This window comes from Canis lupus, chromosome 6, assembly GCF_003254725.2.
Source record: "Canis lupus dingo isolate Sandy chromosome 6, ASM325472v2, whole genome shotgun sequence".
NCBI lineage: Eukaryota > Metazoa > Chordata > Mammalia > Carnivora > Canidae > Canis > Canis lupus.
Window position 1 is genome coordinate 28,111,646 of NC_064248.1, and position 17,660 is coordinate 28,129,305.

Here is a 17,660-nt window from a genome sequence, read left to right on the forward strand (position 1 = left end):
GAAGAGGGCTGAAAGGGCCAGGCTCGAGTTGGATCAAGGAAAGAGTCTTTGTCCCGGGGCCTCCCTGGGAAAGACTTGGTAGTAATGCATTAATAATACTCAAAACATTGACTCACTCAGATTTTATGTGGAGCCTCCTCTGGAAGCTCAAACTGACTCACTTGAGCACTATAGCAATTGTAACTTCACTGAGTCTTGAACCCATTGCTGTGGATGAGACTTCTATCTTTCTACGACTCTGTAAATCGCTAATTGGAAGCATTACTGTGGTCTGTGTGTGGAGGACACATTTCACATTTTATAAAGCAGGGAATGGCACACCCTGCCCTCAGCTATCAACACAGCCTGCAGGGGGGTTACCTCCAGTGTCCAAATGAGGAACCCAAGTTCTGAGAGGTTAAAGAACTTACCCAGGATCACTCAGCAAGGGAGTGACGAAACTGGGGCCCAAGTCTTAAAATTCGGAGCTTGTGCTCATTTTAATTATCTTGTGCCTCCTCTAAGGACTGTCATTTCCCTTCTTTGGAAACTGACTGTGAAACACCGCCCCCCCCCCCTTTTTTTTGGCTGGGACCCCTTGGGGCATTGCTGTTCCTGAGAATACAAATCGGGAGATCCGGGCTTGTGGCATTTCCTTTACCAGAGTGACCCAGACTTTTCTGTTAATGGCTTTGTTGTTGCTGTTAACCTTGAGTTCTTGAGTACTTCCTGGCCTTTTTCATCTTGAAGGCCAAGAGAGAAAGCCTCAGGCACAGACTTGTGGTAGACTGCTGTCCTGAGTCGAGCCCGGCCTGCCTTCTCTGTCCAGGGCCCCACCAGGCAGAACAGGAGCTTCTCCGCCTGACCAACGACTCTCCTGTGGACCTCCTGTGTGCACCTGTCCCCTCCTGCCTGCCGTCCCCTCAGCTGAGACCAGATCCCGTCATCCTCCAATCTGCTGATCTCATTCAGTTTGAGGAACACCCTCAAGAGCCTTCTGGTAAGGATGCACGGTGTTGTTGCGGGGGGATTTTCTCTGTGGGTTAAAAAATAAAAGCACGATTCCAGAACGGTAAAAAGTTTGACGGAGGTAGGGAGAGGCTACGTTTTCAGGCACAAGAATACCTGCCCTGATTATTCAGGACCATCTTTTCCAGTCAGTCTTCCTTGCAAAACTAGGTTCACAGCCCTGGGTGGCTTGGGAAACAGCAAGCCCCAAAATGATGGCGGGTCTGGAGGGATGATGTGGCTGGGCCATGGAGAAGCCCACAGAGGTGTGCGCGGAGGGCTTCCTGGGCCCGTGTTGCCTGCCTTCTAAAGGTACAGCAGCTCCGGTCTGGCGCAGAGCTGAGTGACTGCTCTGGTACTAGGGCCTCCTGGGGTATGAGCAGGGGAGGGAGGGTCCTGCACAGGTGAGCTGAGAAGGGACAGGAAGTCCGCTGCTGAGGGCATCGACCTGGTACCTGCCTTGGGTGGCCCCCTTGTGTCCGATCCTGCGCTAAGGCTCACAGGCACACTCCTGCCTCCTCCTCACCTCAGCCCTGCAGCGCAGGGCACGGCGGGCTGGTGCAGGTTGGCCTGCCGCCAGAGACCACACCAGCCCCAGGCTGCTGGACTGGGAAGTGGTTGAGCTGGGATTTGAACCCCAGGCCTCCTGTCTTGCTGCTGTGTTGCCTCACCTCCGGAGAGGATGGCCCACCTGCTCTGTCGGGACCCTTCCCTCATCTGCCACAATGAGTTCTTCTCCGTTCTGCTTCTGTTTCCAGGGGAAACAGCCTCGTGTTGCCCCATGAAAGAACTGAGGCTGGAAAGCAGGAGGTGGGGAAACTCAAACCTGCTTGTGCTCCTGGGAGATATAACCTGTGGCAGAAGCAGGAAAGTGCTCCCCTAGGAGGCTGCAGTTGGTACGAGACCGACTCCAGCCTCCCGCGCAGGCTGTGGCTTTGGTGCATTTAGTCCACGTGAGTTCAGCCGTCCATCCACATGTGACCAGGGAGAGAGATCTACTCTCTGGCGTGGGCAGTTCTGTCCGTACTTCTCCCGAGTGCCCGCCTGAGAAGGGAGCTGGGAATCTGCATCCCTCCGTCACTCTGGCCTTTCTGTGCCTCTGGTGCCTGGGCCCCTGGCGCACGCAGTGGGAGTCTGAGGTACACGACATCTCAAGCAAAATTGGCTGTGTGTGTGCGGCACGCCCAGTACCTGGGGCTCGACCAGAGGAAGAGCAGCCTGTAAACACAGGGGAGATGGCTGTACTTCACTGCCTGGATATTTGAGGGTGATTCTGACTCTGTGCACATCTCTCCTTGTCCCTGCCCACCTTAGAGCCACGCAGGGTACAGTCCTCTGTCAGTGGTACAGGCCAGGGCTTCCTGACACTGAAGCCCCGTGTCAGGGGAGAGTCTTTTTTTTAATATATATTTTCTTTTTTTTTTTTTTAAGATTTTATTTATTCATGATAGACACAGAGAGACAGAGAGAGAGAGGCAGAGGGAGTAGCAGGCTCCATACAGGGAGCCCAATGTGGGACTTGATCCCGGGTCTCCAGGATCGCGCCCTGGGCCAAAGGCAGGCGCTAAACCACTGCGCCACTCAGGGATCACCTCGGGGGAGAGTGTTTAGGTCCCGTGAGGGTCATGTCCTATCTTTACCTGACAGAATGAATGGGCAAATAATCCACATGGGGGGCAGGGGGGTGGGTGATATTTCTACACCATTGCCCATGGAGTTATAGCCCAAAATGAAGCTTTCTAAAACTTTGTAATTCCAGAGAAAGCTGAGGTGCAGTGTATCTATAAATATCTGACTCAAAAAAAAAAAAAAAGAAAATCTGACTCACGTGACATGTTGACCATGTGACTGGTATGTAATTGCAACAAGGGCATGATGTTTGGTGGGTAACTTTAAGAATATTTTTTGAAATAATATGAGGGAGAAACTAAAAACCCAGCACATCTTACAGGTCTTAGAACTGAATGTGTTTGCTTTTTTGTCTTTACAGAAATTATGATTTTAAACCAAGCAGAGAAAATTGAAATCCCAGTACCAGTAAAGAACAACCACCCAGCCTCAGACTCCAGCTCCTCTGGCATCTCAGCAGCTGACCCAGTGCCTCCCTGCCCCTCCTCGGAAACCTCAGAGTCACTGCCCAGCAAGGACCCCGTGGAAAGCCCAGCCAAAAAGCAACCCAAAAATAGAGTTAAATTGGCAGCCAATTTTTCCTTTGCACCTATAACCAAGCTTTGACTCGCGTTTTGAACATAGAATTAGGATGGGGAAACACTGTCTGATTCTGCACACAAAAGTGGGTTCAGAAAACACAGCCTTTTCTGTTTGAATGCAGACCCCCTAGAAGCCACTTACTTCATCTTTAGATGTATCCCATAACGTTTTGTTTCTTTTACATTGAACACAGCTTAGAGCTGTTTCTTTTTCTTCTCTCCTAATTATTTGGAAAAAACAAACCAAAAAAAAAAAAAAAAAAAAACCCCAAAAACCTCTTGGCATTTGTTAAGGAATCCTTAATATATATATCTTACCAAATTTTTTTGAATGATTATGAAATGTAATGGTGTTCTGTGAGAAGAAAGCAGTGAGAACTCAGAAGGAATGGTTTTACTTCCATTCAAGCCACATTCGTGGTAGAGTCTTACATGTAGCATAAGAAAGCCTCTCAGCCTTTGCTTGCTGGTGTTTCCAGACAGTATGAATCCAGTGCGGAGTGTGTGACGCAGCAAAGCCTGCTCCACGGCCCTGCGTGTTCCCACGCGGAAGCAGAAGGGCAGGCAAGGTGGGGAGAATGTATTTTCAGGTTGGGTGTGAAGGTTCCTGGCGTCCATGTGACTTGTAAGCGTGCCTTGTTTGTCTTATTGAACTATGTCTGTAGTTGACAAATGTGACTTCATCACAAATTTTTAAAAATGTTTCCACTTCGGGGTGCCATGTCAGAGCTTTCTAGAACGTTGAGGATGTTTTAAGCTTCCCTTTTATGTTAACGTTCCAGTGTGATACGGATTTAGGTTAAGGAAAAGGAGATGGTCTTGGTGTCATGAATTTAAAGTCAGCATTTGAATTCCAGCACACAGTATTGTGTGTCGAGCGGCAATGTTGGGAAGAGAGCCTGATTTTCTAAAATATGCATGAAATGCATAAATTACAAATCAGAGCTGAGGGGCAAGGTGCTTTGACAGGAGCGATATCGATACTCTTTCCACTAGGAAGAGACAGAAATTCTATCTATACGTGTGAAGGCCAAGGTTGATCATCTTAACCTTGTATTTGTAATTTTAAACCTGGTTTTGGTAGCTGGGAAGCTTTATGTGGAGTGTGAGCAAGTGTGTGTGTGTGTGTGTGTGTGTGTGTATGTCTATGTTGGCTCAGTGTCTTTTAATAGCATCTGCTTTTACTGTTACTTCTCGCAGTTGGAAGCATGTTGGGTTTTTTGTGGTGTCTGATGTTGGCATTTGGGAAAAGCCAGCCTTACGAGGGAGCACTGCCCTGTGGACCGAGCTTCGCCTCGAGGTGGCAGAGGCATCCGGTGACGGGTGGCCTCCCACCCCTCCTGGAGAAACCTGACATTTACAATGGGTTGTATTTGTTGGGCAAAAAGGCGGATTCATTCATAGAGCAGAAAGAACCAGTTGGCATAAGGTCTTCCACTACTGAGATGGTTTCTTTTGGGGAAAATGTTCATATTCTGTAATTTCTAGAAAGCCAGAAAATGGGCTCTGATTTCATAGCCAGCATTTTGATAAAATGCCACAAAACAAGGGCTATAAGAGAGATTTTTACAAGTCAGGTTTTTGTTCCCCAAAATCTTTAAAATGAAGCCAGTGATTTCCCAGTTCTTCACACATGGCCCCAGTCAAGATGGAACAACACTGGAAAAGCCTTCCAAGCATTATGGCCCTGTGCGAATCCTCTACGAATGAAGGCATTTCTTCTACAGACATAGTACGTACGGCAGGAAGTCAAATGCAGATGTGCAATTTTTTTTTTCTTTTTAAGAAGCTTTTAAACAGTGTGATAAAGTTGGTGTTGAGAACCTCAGTTGCCTTATTCTGAGACTTCTTAAGGCTGAGTTTGCACTCTGGGACTTTAGTTTTGCTCGCATATGCGGGATTGATTCTAAAAACGTCAGAGGTACCATTACAAGTCACGAGGAACAGTCTCAGAGCAGCTGCTTTGGGCAACAGAGCCTGCAGGCGCGCACTGTCATGGGAGTGTGGCCGAACCGAACTGTTTGCTGGGATCGCCAGTCTGGGACGCGTGTGTGGCCCTAACAGTCGCTGCTGGAAGATAAGAGAATATGGCGTGAGCTTGTTGTGTCCGTGATGTACTCCACAAATGGCCAGTCTGATTGCTATCTATTTTTTTATCCAGAGGCTTAATTAAATAATGTGACAAAATAATGTATGAGAATTAAGACAAAGAAATTCTTTATTTCTGGGTGGAAAGATGTACCAGATTAGATATATCTGTTAAAAGGAAAAAAAAAAAAAAAAGTTACCACCACAACCCCCTTTCCCATGTTGCACTGTTTGTTTCAGATTGGGCTTGGGGGAAGAGATGTTTTTTTTCTTAACCGTCTACTTTGTTTGAACACTTTTTTTGTGGTTCAAGTGCTGTTTTGTGTGTTGGGACCAAACAGTTGTCAATAAACTTTACGAAGCAAGCATCTAATTCGAGTTTTCCAAATCTTTGTGACTTGTCTGAGTGGAGGGACCATCCGGTCTGGTCCTCTTTTCACCTTGGGTTCCCCCCAACTTCTCACCCCTTCTGAAAATCCAGCTGTTGGAGAGAGTGGATTGGCCTGACAGTTTAGGGGCCCTTTTCCCTTAGCACGCGGCGCTGGCAGGTGTCTGCACTAATGCTGCCCTCCCACTGGCATGGTTAGGACCCTCCAAGGTTTCCAGCTGAGTTCCAGTGTATGAACACATGTGGGGCAAATACAGTAACTACAAGCCCCTCTGTTTATAAACCTGAGATAAATCCCTTGGATCTCTCTCCCCGTAAGAGAAATCCTGTGTTTGCAGGCCACCTTGTTTTTTTGTCACTGCCAGGCATGCCTTTCCAATAAGTCCATTTGGAAAAGACCCCTTTCACAGACTCCACTGTGAAGCCCTTCCCCGGACACCACTGTGACACTCCCTGCCACCCTGCCCACTCCCCCCATCCCCGTGCGAGAATCTGAAAGGACCTAGAAGATACTTGAATGTTTGGCTAAATTGCTTCTTCATGAAGAACAATTTTTTAAATTGCAACACTAAAAAGTTCTTAAAGACTTTTGGCCGTCCTTTCTAGTCGTCTTTTATGGTAGCAGATCTTCCAGAAAGACTTGAGCTGCCACCGTGCCCCTTTCGTAGTTTTGTAGGTCTGGACATGGGTTTGCAGTGGGGCCTTGCCTTTCTCTCTGTGTGTTCCCACATGGTCCAGAGGTGGTGGCTTCGAAGGGGGCCGGCTGAGCGCAGGTAAACCTGTCTGTGCTCAGGAGATGGGTGTTGACATCTAGAACCTGGCTCCCGACGCTTTGCCCTAGCTGTTCCCTCTACCGTGAGGAGCGCGGTGCTCTGGGATTTCTCTTCTCTGCTTTCTAGCAGCTTCCCGTGGGCAGAGACCAAGTCATGGCTCAGAAGCGTCCCTGCTGCCTCCCCCATCTGTGACCATGCTCCGCAGACTGGGACAGGTCACACATTAGCTCTGGGACTGTGGGAGGACCAGCCACCCTGGCTCACTGTCCCAGAAACCAACCCTTGGCGTGGCCCCGCCACTGCCTGCTCGACCTGCACTTCACACACTCCCAAGATAGCCAGTCTCCTGGCTGTGTTAACAGCATCAGTGTCACCTAATGCCACTCTTTGGGGACAGACCGAGCCAATATGTTTGAATCAACACTTTGCCAGGAAAGTTCTAGTCTCTCCCTGGGAGGAAGACAGCCCTGGGAAGTAGGAGGAAACAGCTGATTACCTATGGGACACAGTCAGCTAATGATGGAAATGGCCCGACAGAGAGAACCGCTCACTTTGCAGGTGTGCGGGGACAGGAACCCAGAAGCTCTCAAGTCAGAAACCGAGGGCCATGATGTTTCTTAGCCAGACAAGAAGAATTCCCATTTTCTGGGAAGGAAAGACTTGGAAATGGGGCACTCAGTGCAGAGGAGGCAAGAGGAAGCGCATGCGGGTGGAAGCTCAAGAGCCACCACCACAGTGTGAAGTGGCCAGGAGTCCTGTGGTGGTCAAGGGCACAGTGGCACCATCTTCTCCGTCCGCTGCAGGCAGCTCACAGGAAGACCTCTCCTTCCACCTCCCTTCTGCCCAGAAGCCTTCCCAGCTGCAGGGCCTGACGCGGGAGAAGGCCCCACTCCCACCTCCCACCCTGCCTCCCTCAGAGTTTCTGAGGTCGCTCACAGTGAGTGCGGGGCCCCTGCCCTCGGTGTTAGCAGCCTCTGAATCTGGTGTGTGGCCCAGACGTGGAATCAGGAAAGACCTCTCTGTTCTCGAGTAGAATCCCTGTCTCACCTCCCTATGTGAGAATAGGGTTTTACACATGGACTCTGAGTCCTGAGCCTCCCGACTTCTCCCCACTGCCCTCCATCCTGAAAGAGGGCCCCAAGTTTGGTTGGTTCTCAGCTAGAAGCCACCTGCAAACCCTGAAGCCCACCTGCAATCTCTGGAGCCCCCCTGCAAACCCTGAATGAAGCCCACCTGAAAATCCTGGAGGCCGTCTTTAATCCCTGGAGGCCACCTACAAACCCTGGAAGCCACCTGCAAACCCTGGAGCCCGCCTGCAAACCCTGGAGCCCACCTGCAAGCCCTGGAGGCTGCCTGCAAACCCTGGAGGCCGCCTGCAAACCCTGGAGGCCGCCTGCAAACCCTGGAGCCCACCTGCAAGCCCTGGAGGCCGCCTGCAAGCCCTGGAGGCCGCCTGCAAACCCTGGAGCCTGCCTGCAAGCCCTGGAGACCGTCCACAGTTCCCTGCCACATGGGCTCCCTCAAAATGACACCTTAGCTCATTGAACCCACAAGAATAACCTCCAGTCGGCTAGGAGGGAGCCTCACAGAATGTAACCTAGTCAAGGGAGTGCCTTCCCATCATCCTTGCCAACATCCCTCAGGTAGAAGGAAGCCTCGGGCTCCTCCGTGATCCTGGAGTGAGTGGCTGGGTCCCGGGCTGAAGCATCAGAGAGGGTCAGCAGCCACGTTTCAAAGCTGCGAGGGCCCTGATGGACTGCCTTCCAGTCCACCCACCTTCTACCTCTGCACTGACGTTTACAGATGGGAACGGGGGGCGGCGGGGGCGAAGCAGAGAACCAACCTCTCTGACCCAGCAAAGTAATACTGGGCCTGTCATGGGACTGTTAAAAAGAAAAAAACAAAAAACAAAAAACAGGACAAGAGGCCCAAAATGGAATTGTTTATGCTGAGCTCCATACCACTGACCAAGACTTTGCTACAATTTCGGGGCTCCCAGTAATCAGAATCAGCACTAGTCAGGTAATCTGCCTGACAGGCCCCTGGGGTCCCCTAAAGGAAAGCGGCCTCACGATGACCAGCCTGCTCGTTGCCCTAGTGTACCTTCCGCCCCTGCTCCCTCCTGCCCATGAAAGGCTTTCCTTTTGTGCAGCTCCTCAGAGAGCCTTCCTCTCTGCTTTTATTTTTTTAAGGATTTTTATTTATGAGAGAGACAGAGAGGCAGAGGGAGAAGCAGGATCCATGCAGGGAGCCCGATGCGGGACTCGATCCGGGGAATCTGGGATCAGATTCCTGAGCCAAAGGCAGACACTCAACCGCTGAGCCACCCAGGCGTCCCACCTCTCTGTTCCTTTGGATGTTGCCTCATTCGAATTGATTTTCGTTCAAGTGAGCTTAACATTTTTCACATGCCTCAGTTTACCTTTTACCATGACACAAGCCAGGCCTGCTGACCCCATGGTGGGATCCAGGAGGCCCCAGGACGGGTGCCCAGAGCTGCTGCTGGAGACCCTGCCCCGGATAAAGCCAGCCCGAGGGAGGCAGGCGCGGAGGCAGACAAACATGGAGTCCAGGTGACAGCACTTGAACCCCTGGGCCCAGTGGGTTGATTGAACCCCTGATCTCAGCCAAGGCAGGAGCTAGGAAATGTTCTTCTGTTCTGGCCTCTTTGGCTTCCATTTTGGTGACTTACAACCCAGAGCATCCCCCTGCGGGGTTGGCAGCCCCAGGCGGCCTCTGTCCCCACCCCAACCTCACCTCCTCCAACTTTTCTCCGAGCTGCGTCTCGCTGCAGAGGTGCGTCCTCCTTCAGGGACGTCCCCGAACCCCAGACTCAGGCAGCTGTCCCCTCCCATGCTCCCGGGGCCTCTGCGCTCACCATTCTCCCAGTAGAACAGAAGTCCACAACCCCACCACTGTTTAGCAAAACTCAAAACCGCTGCACCTGCTGCTCCTGTGGTCAGAGGGGCAATGAGTTGCAGACACCTTATTGGCAGAGGAATAGACCCTGGTGTGGGTAGTGGGCCCGGGGACCTGGATTTGGGTTAGTGTGAGCAGCCCAGAAGGAGCTGAATTGTTCCTATTAAAGTGGGAGGGAAATTGCTCACGAGGAGGCCTGGGGACACAGAGGTGGGCCCTACGGTGGCTGGTGGCAAAGCTGGTGGGAAAAGCGGTGGGTCCTCACCAGTGTGTGCGGCTGTGATGCAGACCCGCACCCACCTCCATAGACATTCTGGAAGGTCGGCTTTGTGTCCTGAGGCTCTGTGCAGCTCGGTTCCTGTGGTGAGTTGGGGAAGGAGGTGAGTTCCACGTAGGACTCAGCGGGTGGAGGAGGGCACGGCCGAGGGAAGGGATGTGAGGGGTGTGCAGAGCTCGTGGTGGCGCAGGCCAGGTCGCGGGTGACCAGTGGCGGGGGCTGTAGGCCCGGGCAGGTGCCAACATCTTGGGGAAGCACGTGGATTGGGGCTCCAGCTGACACGTTACAGCAACTTTTGTCACCACATCCTATTCCCAAGTCTGCTCACTGCCAGCTTCATGGGGGCAGGACCCAGTGGGTCTTACCCTCTCCCCCAGAAATTCCTGAACCTGAGCAGCCTTCTGATCACGCGGCTCCTTACCTTCAGCTGTGGCCAGTAACAGCCTGCTGTTCTAAGGACATTATTTACTACGTGCATTGCCCTGAGCCCGTCCTGCACGGTTGACGTCGCATCGATGCCCCAGTGTTCTCTCCGTCTTACAGGTCTGGACACTGAGGTGCAGAGAGCAGAAGGGATCACCCAGGCTCCCACAGGGAGGGCTTCAGCGGGGATTTTCACCCAGGCAGGCTGACTCCAAGCCGAAGCCCTTCAGCACCTTCTAGATTGCCTTCCCTTTTGCTAATCCTGCTAGTCAGCAGGTCTTGTTCGGATCTACCGCCACTGAGGAGGCCTACCCCCGTCCTCCTGTTCGGTGCCCATCTCCCTCACTAGACAGGTTACAGGAAGACAGGACCCACCCCCCTTATCTGGTTCATCCGTGTTCCCTGGTACCAGCCTGTGTGCAACACTCACTAGTGGAATTAAACACATGAAAGGATGGAAAAATGACCTGCCACTTGTTCTTCAAGCCAGCCGTCCTGTCTTGCCCCAGCCCATGACGCCCACCCTGAGGTCCTGTTGGTGGTGGCAGGTGTCTGAGCCTTGGCTGGTGGCAGTGGTGTAACTGCTGCTTCTCAAGCTGCATTCAAGCTGAGCTGGTGCATTCCTGCAGCTCAGGGCTGTCCAGCCACCACGGGAGGAACAGAAAGGTTTAGAAAAGGCTCAGCTGCTGCAGGTGTGGTCGTGACTCCCCTCCATTTGAGGACGGCTCAACAGGGAATGGGGTGCGAGGCAGCTGGGGTTCGAAATGAGAAAGAAACACACTGAGCCCAGCTCTCACCGTGCTCTCAGACTCAGGTCTTCGCTCTCCCACGGACATGCTGTGTGAACTTGGGCTAATCACACCTTCCCTTGCTGAGCTTCTGTTGTCCCATCTCCCAAATGGGAGTGATGGCCTCTCCCCCACTGTGATGGAACAGTAGGTGAGGGGACACTCTCCTGCCTGATGCATCTGGCTTCCATGCCAGCACCTTGCTGAAACTGCTCACACCAACCCCATGCTTCAAAAAAATATATTTATTTATTATTAATTAATTAATGACAGAGAGAGAGGCAGAGACACAGGCAGAGGGAGAAGCAGGCTCCCTGCGGGAACCCTGATGTGGGACTTGATCCCAGGACTCCGGGGTCACGCCTGGAGCCGAAGGCAGATGCTCAACTGCTGAGCCACCCAGGTGTCCCCCCACCAACCCCATCCTATTGCAACATCCCTTGGGCCCTTTCCAAGGTTTTTAAGGTCACATGATCCCCGGGTCACAGTAGATGCTAAAGAACATCCCCTCTCTGACAATGCCAGGTGTTTCTTCTTCCTGCCCAGCTGCTCCTACTGCTTGTTCCCTTAAATGATAGTGTGAGCAAGGGTGTGAGGCTGGAGGAATGGTGAGGCCGGAGGTTGGAAAGGCCCTGGAGGTGCTGATCACATTAAGGTTTGGCAAACCAGCCCAAAGACTTTACTGCAAGAGTGGGGGCAGGTGCAAGAGAGCTGGAAACTGGCCAGGTTCGCACATTAGGAAGGTCATTTTGGCTTCAGCGTGGTGCACAGGTAGAGCTAGAGAAAGAACTGACAGGGAATCTGAGAAGTTCTTGGCAGGGAGAGTAATGTGTAAGGGCCCAGGAGAGATGCCGACAGGCGGCATAGCCAGAAGAACCATAAAAACTTCAGAAAACTTCGGTGGCCCCCTGCACAACAGGCTAGTGGATGCGATGGGGCCAGGGATGTGGGGAGGGGCTAGGTCCAGAGGGCCTTGTCATCCACACGAGAGAGCCTGGATTTCAACCTGAAGACATGGGCACTGTTTTATTTTTTTAAAGATTTTATTTATTTATTAATGAGAGAGAGAGAGGCAGAGACACAGGCAGAGAGAGAAGCAGGCTCCACGCAGGGAGACCGACGTGGGACTCGATCCCGGGTCTCCAGGATCACGCCCTGGGCAGAAGGCAGGCACTAAACCACTGAGCCACCCGGGCTGCCCATGGGCACCATTTTAAAGAGGGGAATGACAATAAGGTCTGTATTATTCAGAAAGGCAGCTGGCTGGCCGCTCTGTAGAACTGACCAGGTGCTAAGGAGCCCGGCTCAGAGCTCCGAGGTTGATCAAGCAAAAGATGATGGTGATTACACTGGGGGTGTGGTGGTGTGCAACAGACACTAGGGAAACTCAGTGGGCAGAAGCTAAGGACTTGGCAGTTGTGTGGATTTGAGGAGGGACAGATGAGTCAAGGTCAAGTCCTAGGATAATCTTTTTTTTTGGGATGGGAAATAGCAGAGGAAGCTGAGGCTAAAGTTTAGGATGGGGGTTGGCCAACTTTTTCAGAAAGGGCCAGAGTAAATATTTGAGGATTTGCTGGCCACACAGTCTCTGTCACAAGTACTCAACTGTGCTATTGTAGCACAAAAGCAGCCGGAGACGATATATACACGAATGCTCTCGGTTATCTGCCAATATAACTCAATTTACAAAAAACAGGTGATGGGACCATGGGGCTGGCCCCTGGTATAGGACCTGTCACATTTGATGTGCCTACTCTGGTTTCAGATGGAGAGTCTAGGCAGCAGGGAAGTGGATCCGAGGACAGGAGAAAGTTCTAGGTGAAGGAGAGAATCCAGGAGCAGTCGGGGTGCAAAGGCCATTTACCAAGGCCAGGAGGGAGGAAGAGCAGAATGCTGAGAGCCAGGCCCAGAGGTCAAGAAAGAGAGAAAGGAGACTGGAGAGAGGTTCTCCTGGGTGCTGGGAGGTTCCCCTAGAGAAAGGGCATGTTGGCAGTGTCATCAGTGGGCTCTAACACACTCCAGAGAGCTAGCATGAGGGCCGACTGCATGGAGTGGATGTAAATGCCGGGTGCCAGAAGAGGCCACCCCAAGAAATGCTGCACCTTGGCATATGGGTTATTTTGAACTAAAGGCCCTTGAGAACCAACTAGTGCAGGGAAAGCTCTCCTTTCAGAAAGGCAATCTCCATTTATTTATTTTTTTTCAAATTTTTTTTTTTTGCAATCTCCATTTATAAAGGAAATTTCCATTTGTAAAAGGTGTCTGGCTCTCACACACCAGGAAGAGGAGGAGTCTGATCAGTGAAGGCAAGTCTTAAATCTGCATAACAAACCGTACCATACAACCGCTGTTTACCATACTCTTCCTGGGGCCTGTCCCCATAACTTGCCACCCCACCAGAAGCCCCAAACCCCTTTTCCTTTTAGTTCAAATGGTTTGTAAGTTCAAGTTCTAAAGACCTCTTTGGGTTGCTGCGTGCTCCCACGTATACTCGTGCGACGCCTATGTTCATACACTCCTGATTGCTTTTCTCTTGTTCTTCTTTGGGCAGTCTTATGGAAAGGGACCAAGTTGAAGAACCTAAGCTGAATAAAGGAACGGATTTTTCTTCCCTACATAACCACATGGTGACATCCCCAATGAGAGGGCTCAGGGATAAGAGAGTGACAGAAACCAGACTGAAATAGGATGAGCACAGGAGTAGAGATGAGGGAATGAAGATAGCAAGATGGCGGACAATTCTCAACACGTAAGGCCGTGAAGATGGAGAAAGAAGTGGTGGCTGCAGGGGAAGATGGGATGGAGCGCTGGTTGGTTGGTTGGTAATGGGAGAGATTTGTTTCAATTCTGAAGGGAAAAGGAAGCCTCTTGAGTCTACAGGAGGAGAGTTGGGATGAATGGCCCAACCATTCATCCCAACTCCTAGGTGGTGGTCTCCCACCACCAACTCCTAGGGTGTTGCTCAAAGGACTTGGGACCACTTCCTCATCTGTACGGTGGAAGTGATGAAAGCATCTGCTTCTGGGGGCCATGTGAGGGACTTTAGAGAAAATGCACATGTGGCTCTCAGTAAATATTTCTCCAGTTGTATCCTTCCTGCTCCAGCTTCCAAAACGAGTGTGTCTGGATCTGCAAGGTTTCCTGGCTTTGCAGGCAGCCCTGGTGATCTGGGAACATCTTGAATGATTACTTTCTTCTGCTCTTGTGTGAAATCCTAAATAAATGGTGGAGGGTTTTTGTTTGTTTGTTTGTTTAAAACAAATCAATAGAAATAGCAGGAACATAAATTAGCTGTACCCCAGGGCTCTGGGGATGTACTAGAGGCAGGATTTTTATGAGGGTTTCGATCTCCTTTGGCTCGTTGGATCAGTGAGTGACTGCTCTCTAATTGGTGTGAGGTCAGGCCTTCCAGACTCATGCTTCCTACAAAGGAGGAAGAGGGGCAGACCCTTTGCAGCCTGGATTTTTATTGCAAGAATGGGAAGCATGCGTGGAGTGGCTTGAATAGCATTCCCCCCAAATTCAGGTGTACTTGCTATCCCAGAGTGTGACCTTATTTGGAAGTAGGGTCTTGGCAGAAGTCATTAAGCTAAGGATCTACAGGAAAGCATTCTGGGTTGTAGGCGAACCTTGGAAGAAGAGGATGGGACATAGACACACATACACAGAAGACAAAAGCATATGGAGACAGAGGTAGAAACTGGGGTGGCCAAGGCAAGGAACACCGAGGATTTCCAAGAGTCACCAGGAGCTGGAAGTGGTGAAGAATTCTTCCCTAGAGCCTCCAGAGGGAGCATGGCTCTGCCAACACCTTGATTCCAGACCTCCGGCCTCCGGAACTGTGAGAGGGTACATTTGTGTTGTTTTAAGCCACTCTGGTTGAGGTAACATGTTATTGTCGCGTCCTGGGAAGCTCACAGAGTCTGGCTTCATGCTTGGTCTAGGGCAATGAAGGAGGCCAAAGTGTCCCCTGAAGCCAATGTGGTGGCTCAGGCAGTGGCCTAAGGCACCCTCTTTGGCTTCAGAGTGGCAGGAAGTGTGGTGTAAGCCAAAGCTTGGACTGAGGCACAAACACATCCAAGATGGGGGCAGGGTTTGAGGGTGTGCTGCCCCCTGGGAGATCCATGGATCCCAAGGCTCTGGGGTCCTCAGTCAGAGATATTTGTGTCAACTGCAAAGCTGCTGTGACTTGAAAGACCTTCAGATTAACTTTTGATTTACAAATATTTTTGAAAAAGGTGACCTAAGAACTTTACTTTTATCTTAAGGAAAAATCAGAAATTCAGATACAGCTCTATCCCCCAGGGTATTTATCTTGACATTTTTTTTTTTTTTTTTAAGATTTTATTTATTTATTTGAGAGAGAGAAAGCATGAGCAGGGGAGAAGCAGAGGGAGAAGGAGAAGCAGACTCCACACTGAGCATGGGGCCCGATGTAAGATTCGATTCTAGGACCCCAGGATCATGACCTGAGCCGAGGCCCAACCCAATGAGCCACCCAGGTGCCCCATGACATTCTTAATAATACTAAAAAGTAGAAGCAATCTAAATGTCCGATAGTAAGATAAGGGTTAGATAGATTATGGCATAGCCACGAGATGGATTACTGAGCAGCCGTTGTAAATATTTGTGAGGAGTGTTTGTTACAAAGAACTCTTGATGACGTGGGAAAATGATAGTGATCTAATGCTCAATGAAAAAAGAAACTGGTTATAAGATGATACAATATGATGCCGGTTGTGGGAGGAAAAAAAATGCATGAAAGGAAACCTGCCAAAAGGGCAGCATGGTCTCGAGCTGGAAAATTTGTGGGAGATACAAACAGAAAACAAAGAAACTTCTTTATACTTTCTATACTTTTAAAAGGTTTACTATGTACATGGATGACTTCCATAATCAAGAGAAAAAGTAAAAAAACGTTAAAAATGCTGTGTACGTGGTTTCCACTTTTATTTTCTCCGATGGATGATTGCACATCAGCGAATCTTGAGTTAGGCTATGTTAGGCCGGTCACGACACGCACACGTACAGAGAGGTCACACGGGCTGCGCCGAGCTGGCTGTAGCAAATGTACATCAAGTTACACAGGTGGAATTATTAAGCTGGTTGAAACACACCACCGACTGATGGGACACGGTTGGGTCAGGCCACCTCTCCCGCCCGCCGCCGCTGATGTTTACGGAGGTCTGTGTGTTAGGCTGGTGAGTGTGTCCTGTTGGCACTCCCTCCAGTGGCCCCCCAGTGGGTGGAGGGCACCCAAGGCAGCATCTGCTCTGGGGCCCCTTCTCAGCCTGCCCTTGCCCGGTGTTGGAGCCTCTAGCTTTCCGCTACCTCTTCCGAGCGCTGGTTGGTCTCCAGCCCAGGCCATCATCCCCACTGTGCTCCACACACCTGGGGCACACATTGCAAGGGAAGGAAGGGCCAAGAGCAAACGGACACACTCTCGATGTGAACCGTGCCCAGACACAGGAGGGGAGGAAGCAGGAGATGTAACCACGACACCACACATGAGCTCAGCCTTTACAGATGGGCCCTCGAGTCTCCATGGTGCTTGGGCTGAGTGAAGGCCTCCAGAACACAGCCCCTGGGAGGGGACAGACAGGGGGGCGGGAGCTGTGCCCATCTGGGGCTGGCCGGATAGCAGAGCTACGAGGGTGGATGAGGCATGTGTCCGACGTGGTGCTGGATTGTTGAAAAGTCATGACTATACACACCTGGGGATCGTGCCCCTCGTCCAGATCATTCGCACGGTGGGTTAGATATAGATAGATAGAAGTGGAGACATACTTTTTCAAGGAAGGATCTTTCCTGGTGGTTGGATAAACAGTGAGACAGACTCCTGGGTTTGGCATGCTCTGGGGGGGTGGGGGGCCATGCGACGGTGAGGGACTCCCTATTGCTACACTCTGTACAGGGCGGTCGGGCCCGCCCGCCACGCCCACGGCCCCTGGCGGCAGTCACAGGCTGGCCTTCAACCCCTTCCGCCTTGGAGAGCTCTCAGGCCCCGGTGAAATGGGGGCTATGAAGACAGGAGGGTGGGGGGGTCCCCGTGGCCCCGGGGGCACCCCACATGGGGGGCTACATGATATTGCACTGGGTGGCCCCACAGCAATCCTTGATGAGTGCCAGGCCGGTCTTGGCCACTGTGGGCTTGCTAGGTGGGGGCTCTGCTTTCTTCTCTGCTCGGGAGCCTGCAGCAGGGTAGGAGCGTGGAGGGGGAGAGGGAGAAAGGGAGAGAGGGGAAGAGGTGATATAAGGAGAGCCCCTTGACCACCTGCAGCCCCTGCCCCGTCCCGACCCCTAGCCAGGCTTGCTCAGCTCCACAGGTACAGAGAGCGGCTGTGTGTTTTTAGACGGTTCCGAAGCCTGTTCCCACCCCCACCCCCCCATCTCACCCCCGACAATCACAGTCTTCAGCTCTAATCCTATTCAGTACTCTTTGCTATTGTATCTGCCACGCCTGGCACAGGGTCTGGCTTTCAAAGCATCTGGTGAACCGATAAATGGGAAATTTTGTCCAAGTCACTTTAATCTGGGGATTCATGTCTTTCAATCCCGGAAAGTGGCCATAACGTGATCTTTTCAGATACCTCCAACTCTCTTGTTCCCTGTTGCCCCTCTTCTGGAATGCCTATGAGAAGGAAGTTGGACCTTCCTATTCTCTCTTCCATGTTTTGGAAGGCATTTTCTATATCTTTGTCTCTTTGTGTTACCTGCTGGTTAAGTTCCTCAGCTCTGCCTTCCAATTTCTGAATTCTCACTTCAGCTCTGCTTAATCTACTGAGTTTTTACTTCTGTGACTATGTG

The 17,660-nt window shown here is 51.2% G+C and overlaps 2 protein-coding genes across 15 annotated transcripts in view; one reads left to right on the top strand and one right to left on the bottom strand.

The window, feature by feature from the left end:
* The window catches only part of MARF1 (meiosis regulator and mRNA stability factor 1), a 41,120-nt gene extending 35,462 nt beyond the window's left edge, over positions 1–5,658 (top strand). For 11 of the 13 annotated variants that reach the window (XM_025416424.3, XM_025416425.3, XM_035717643.2 and 8 more), the window contains 2 exons: positions 809–979; positions 2,978–5,658. In XM_025416424.3, the coding sequence (XP_025272209.1) occupies positions 809–979; positions 2,978–3,222 (416 nt within the window). In that variant the 3' untranslated portion in view covers positions 3,223–5,658. Of the gene's footprint in view, positions 1–729; positions 980–2,977 lie in introns of those variants that run through there. The other 2 variants (XR_007411260.1, XM_049111366.1) reach the window with 2 other exon arrangements.
* Positions 1–17,660, bottom strand: part of BMERB1 (bMERB domain containing 1) — a 130,275-nt gene that overhangs the window by 586 nt on the left and 112,029 nt on the right. The window contains exon 6 of one of the 2 annotated variants that reach the window (XM_025416431.3): positions 15,787–17,044. The exons of the other annotated variant lie outside the window; for it this stretch is intronic. Coding sequence (XP_025272216.1) covers positions 16,932–17,044 — 113 coding nt within the window. The 3' untranslated portion in view covers positions 15,787–16,931. Of the gene's footprint in view, positions 1–15,786; positions 17,045–17,660 lie in introns of those variants that run through there. 2 annotated transcript variants of the gene reach the window in all.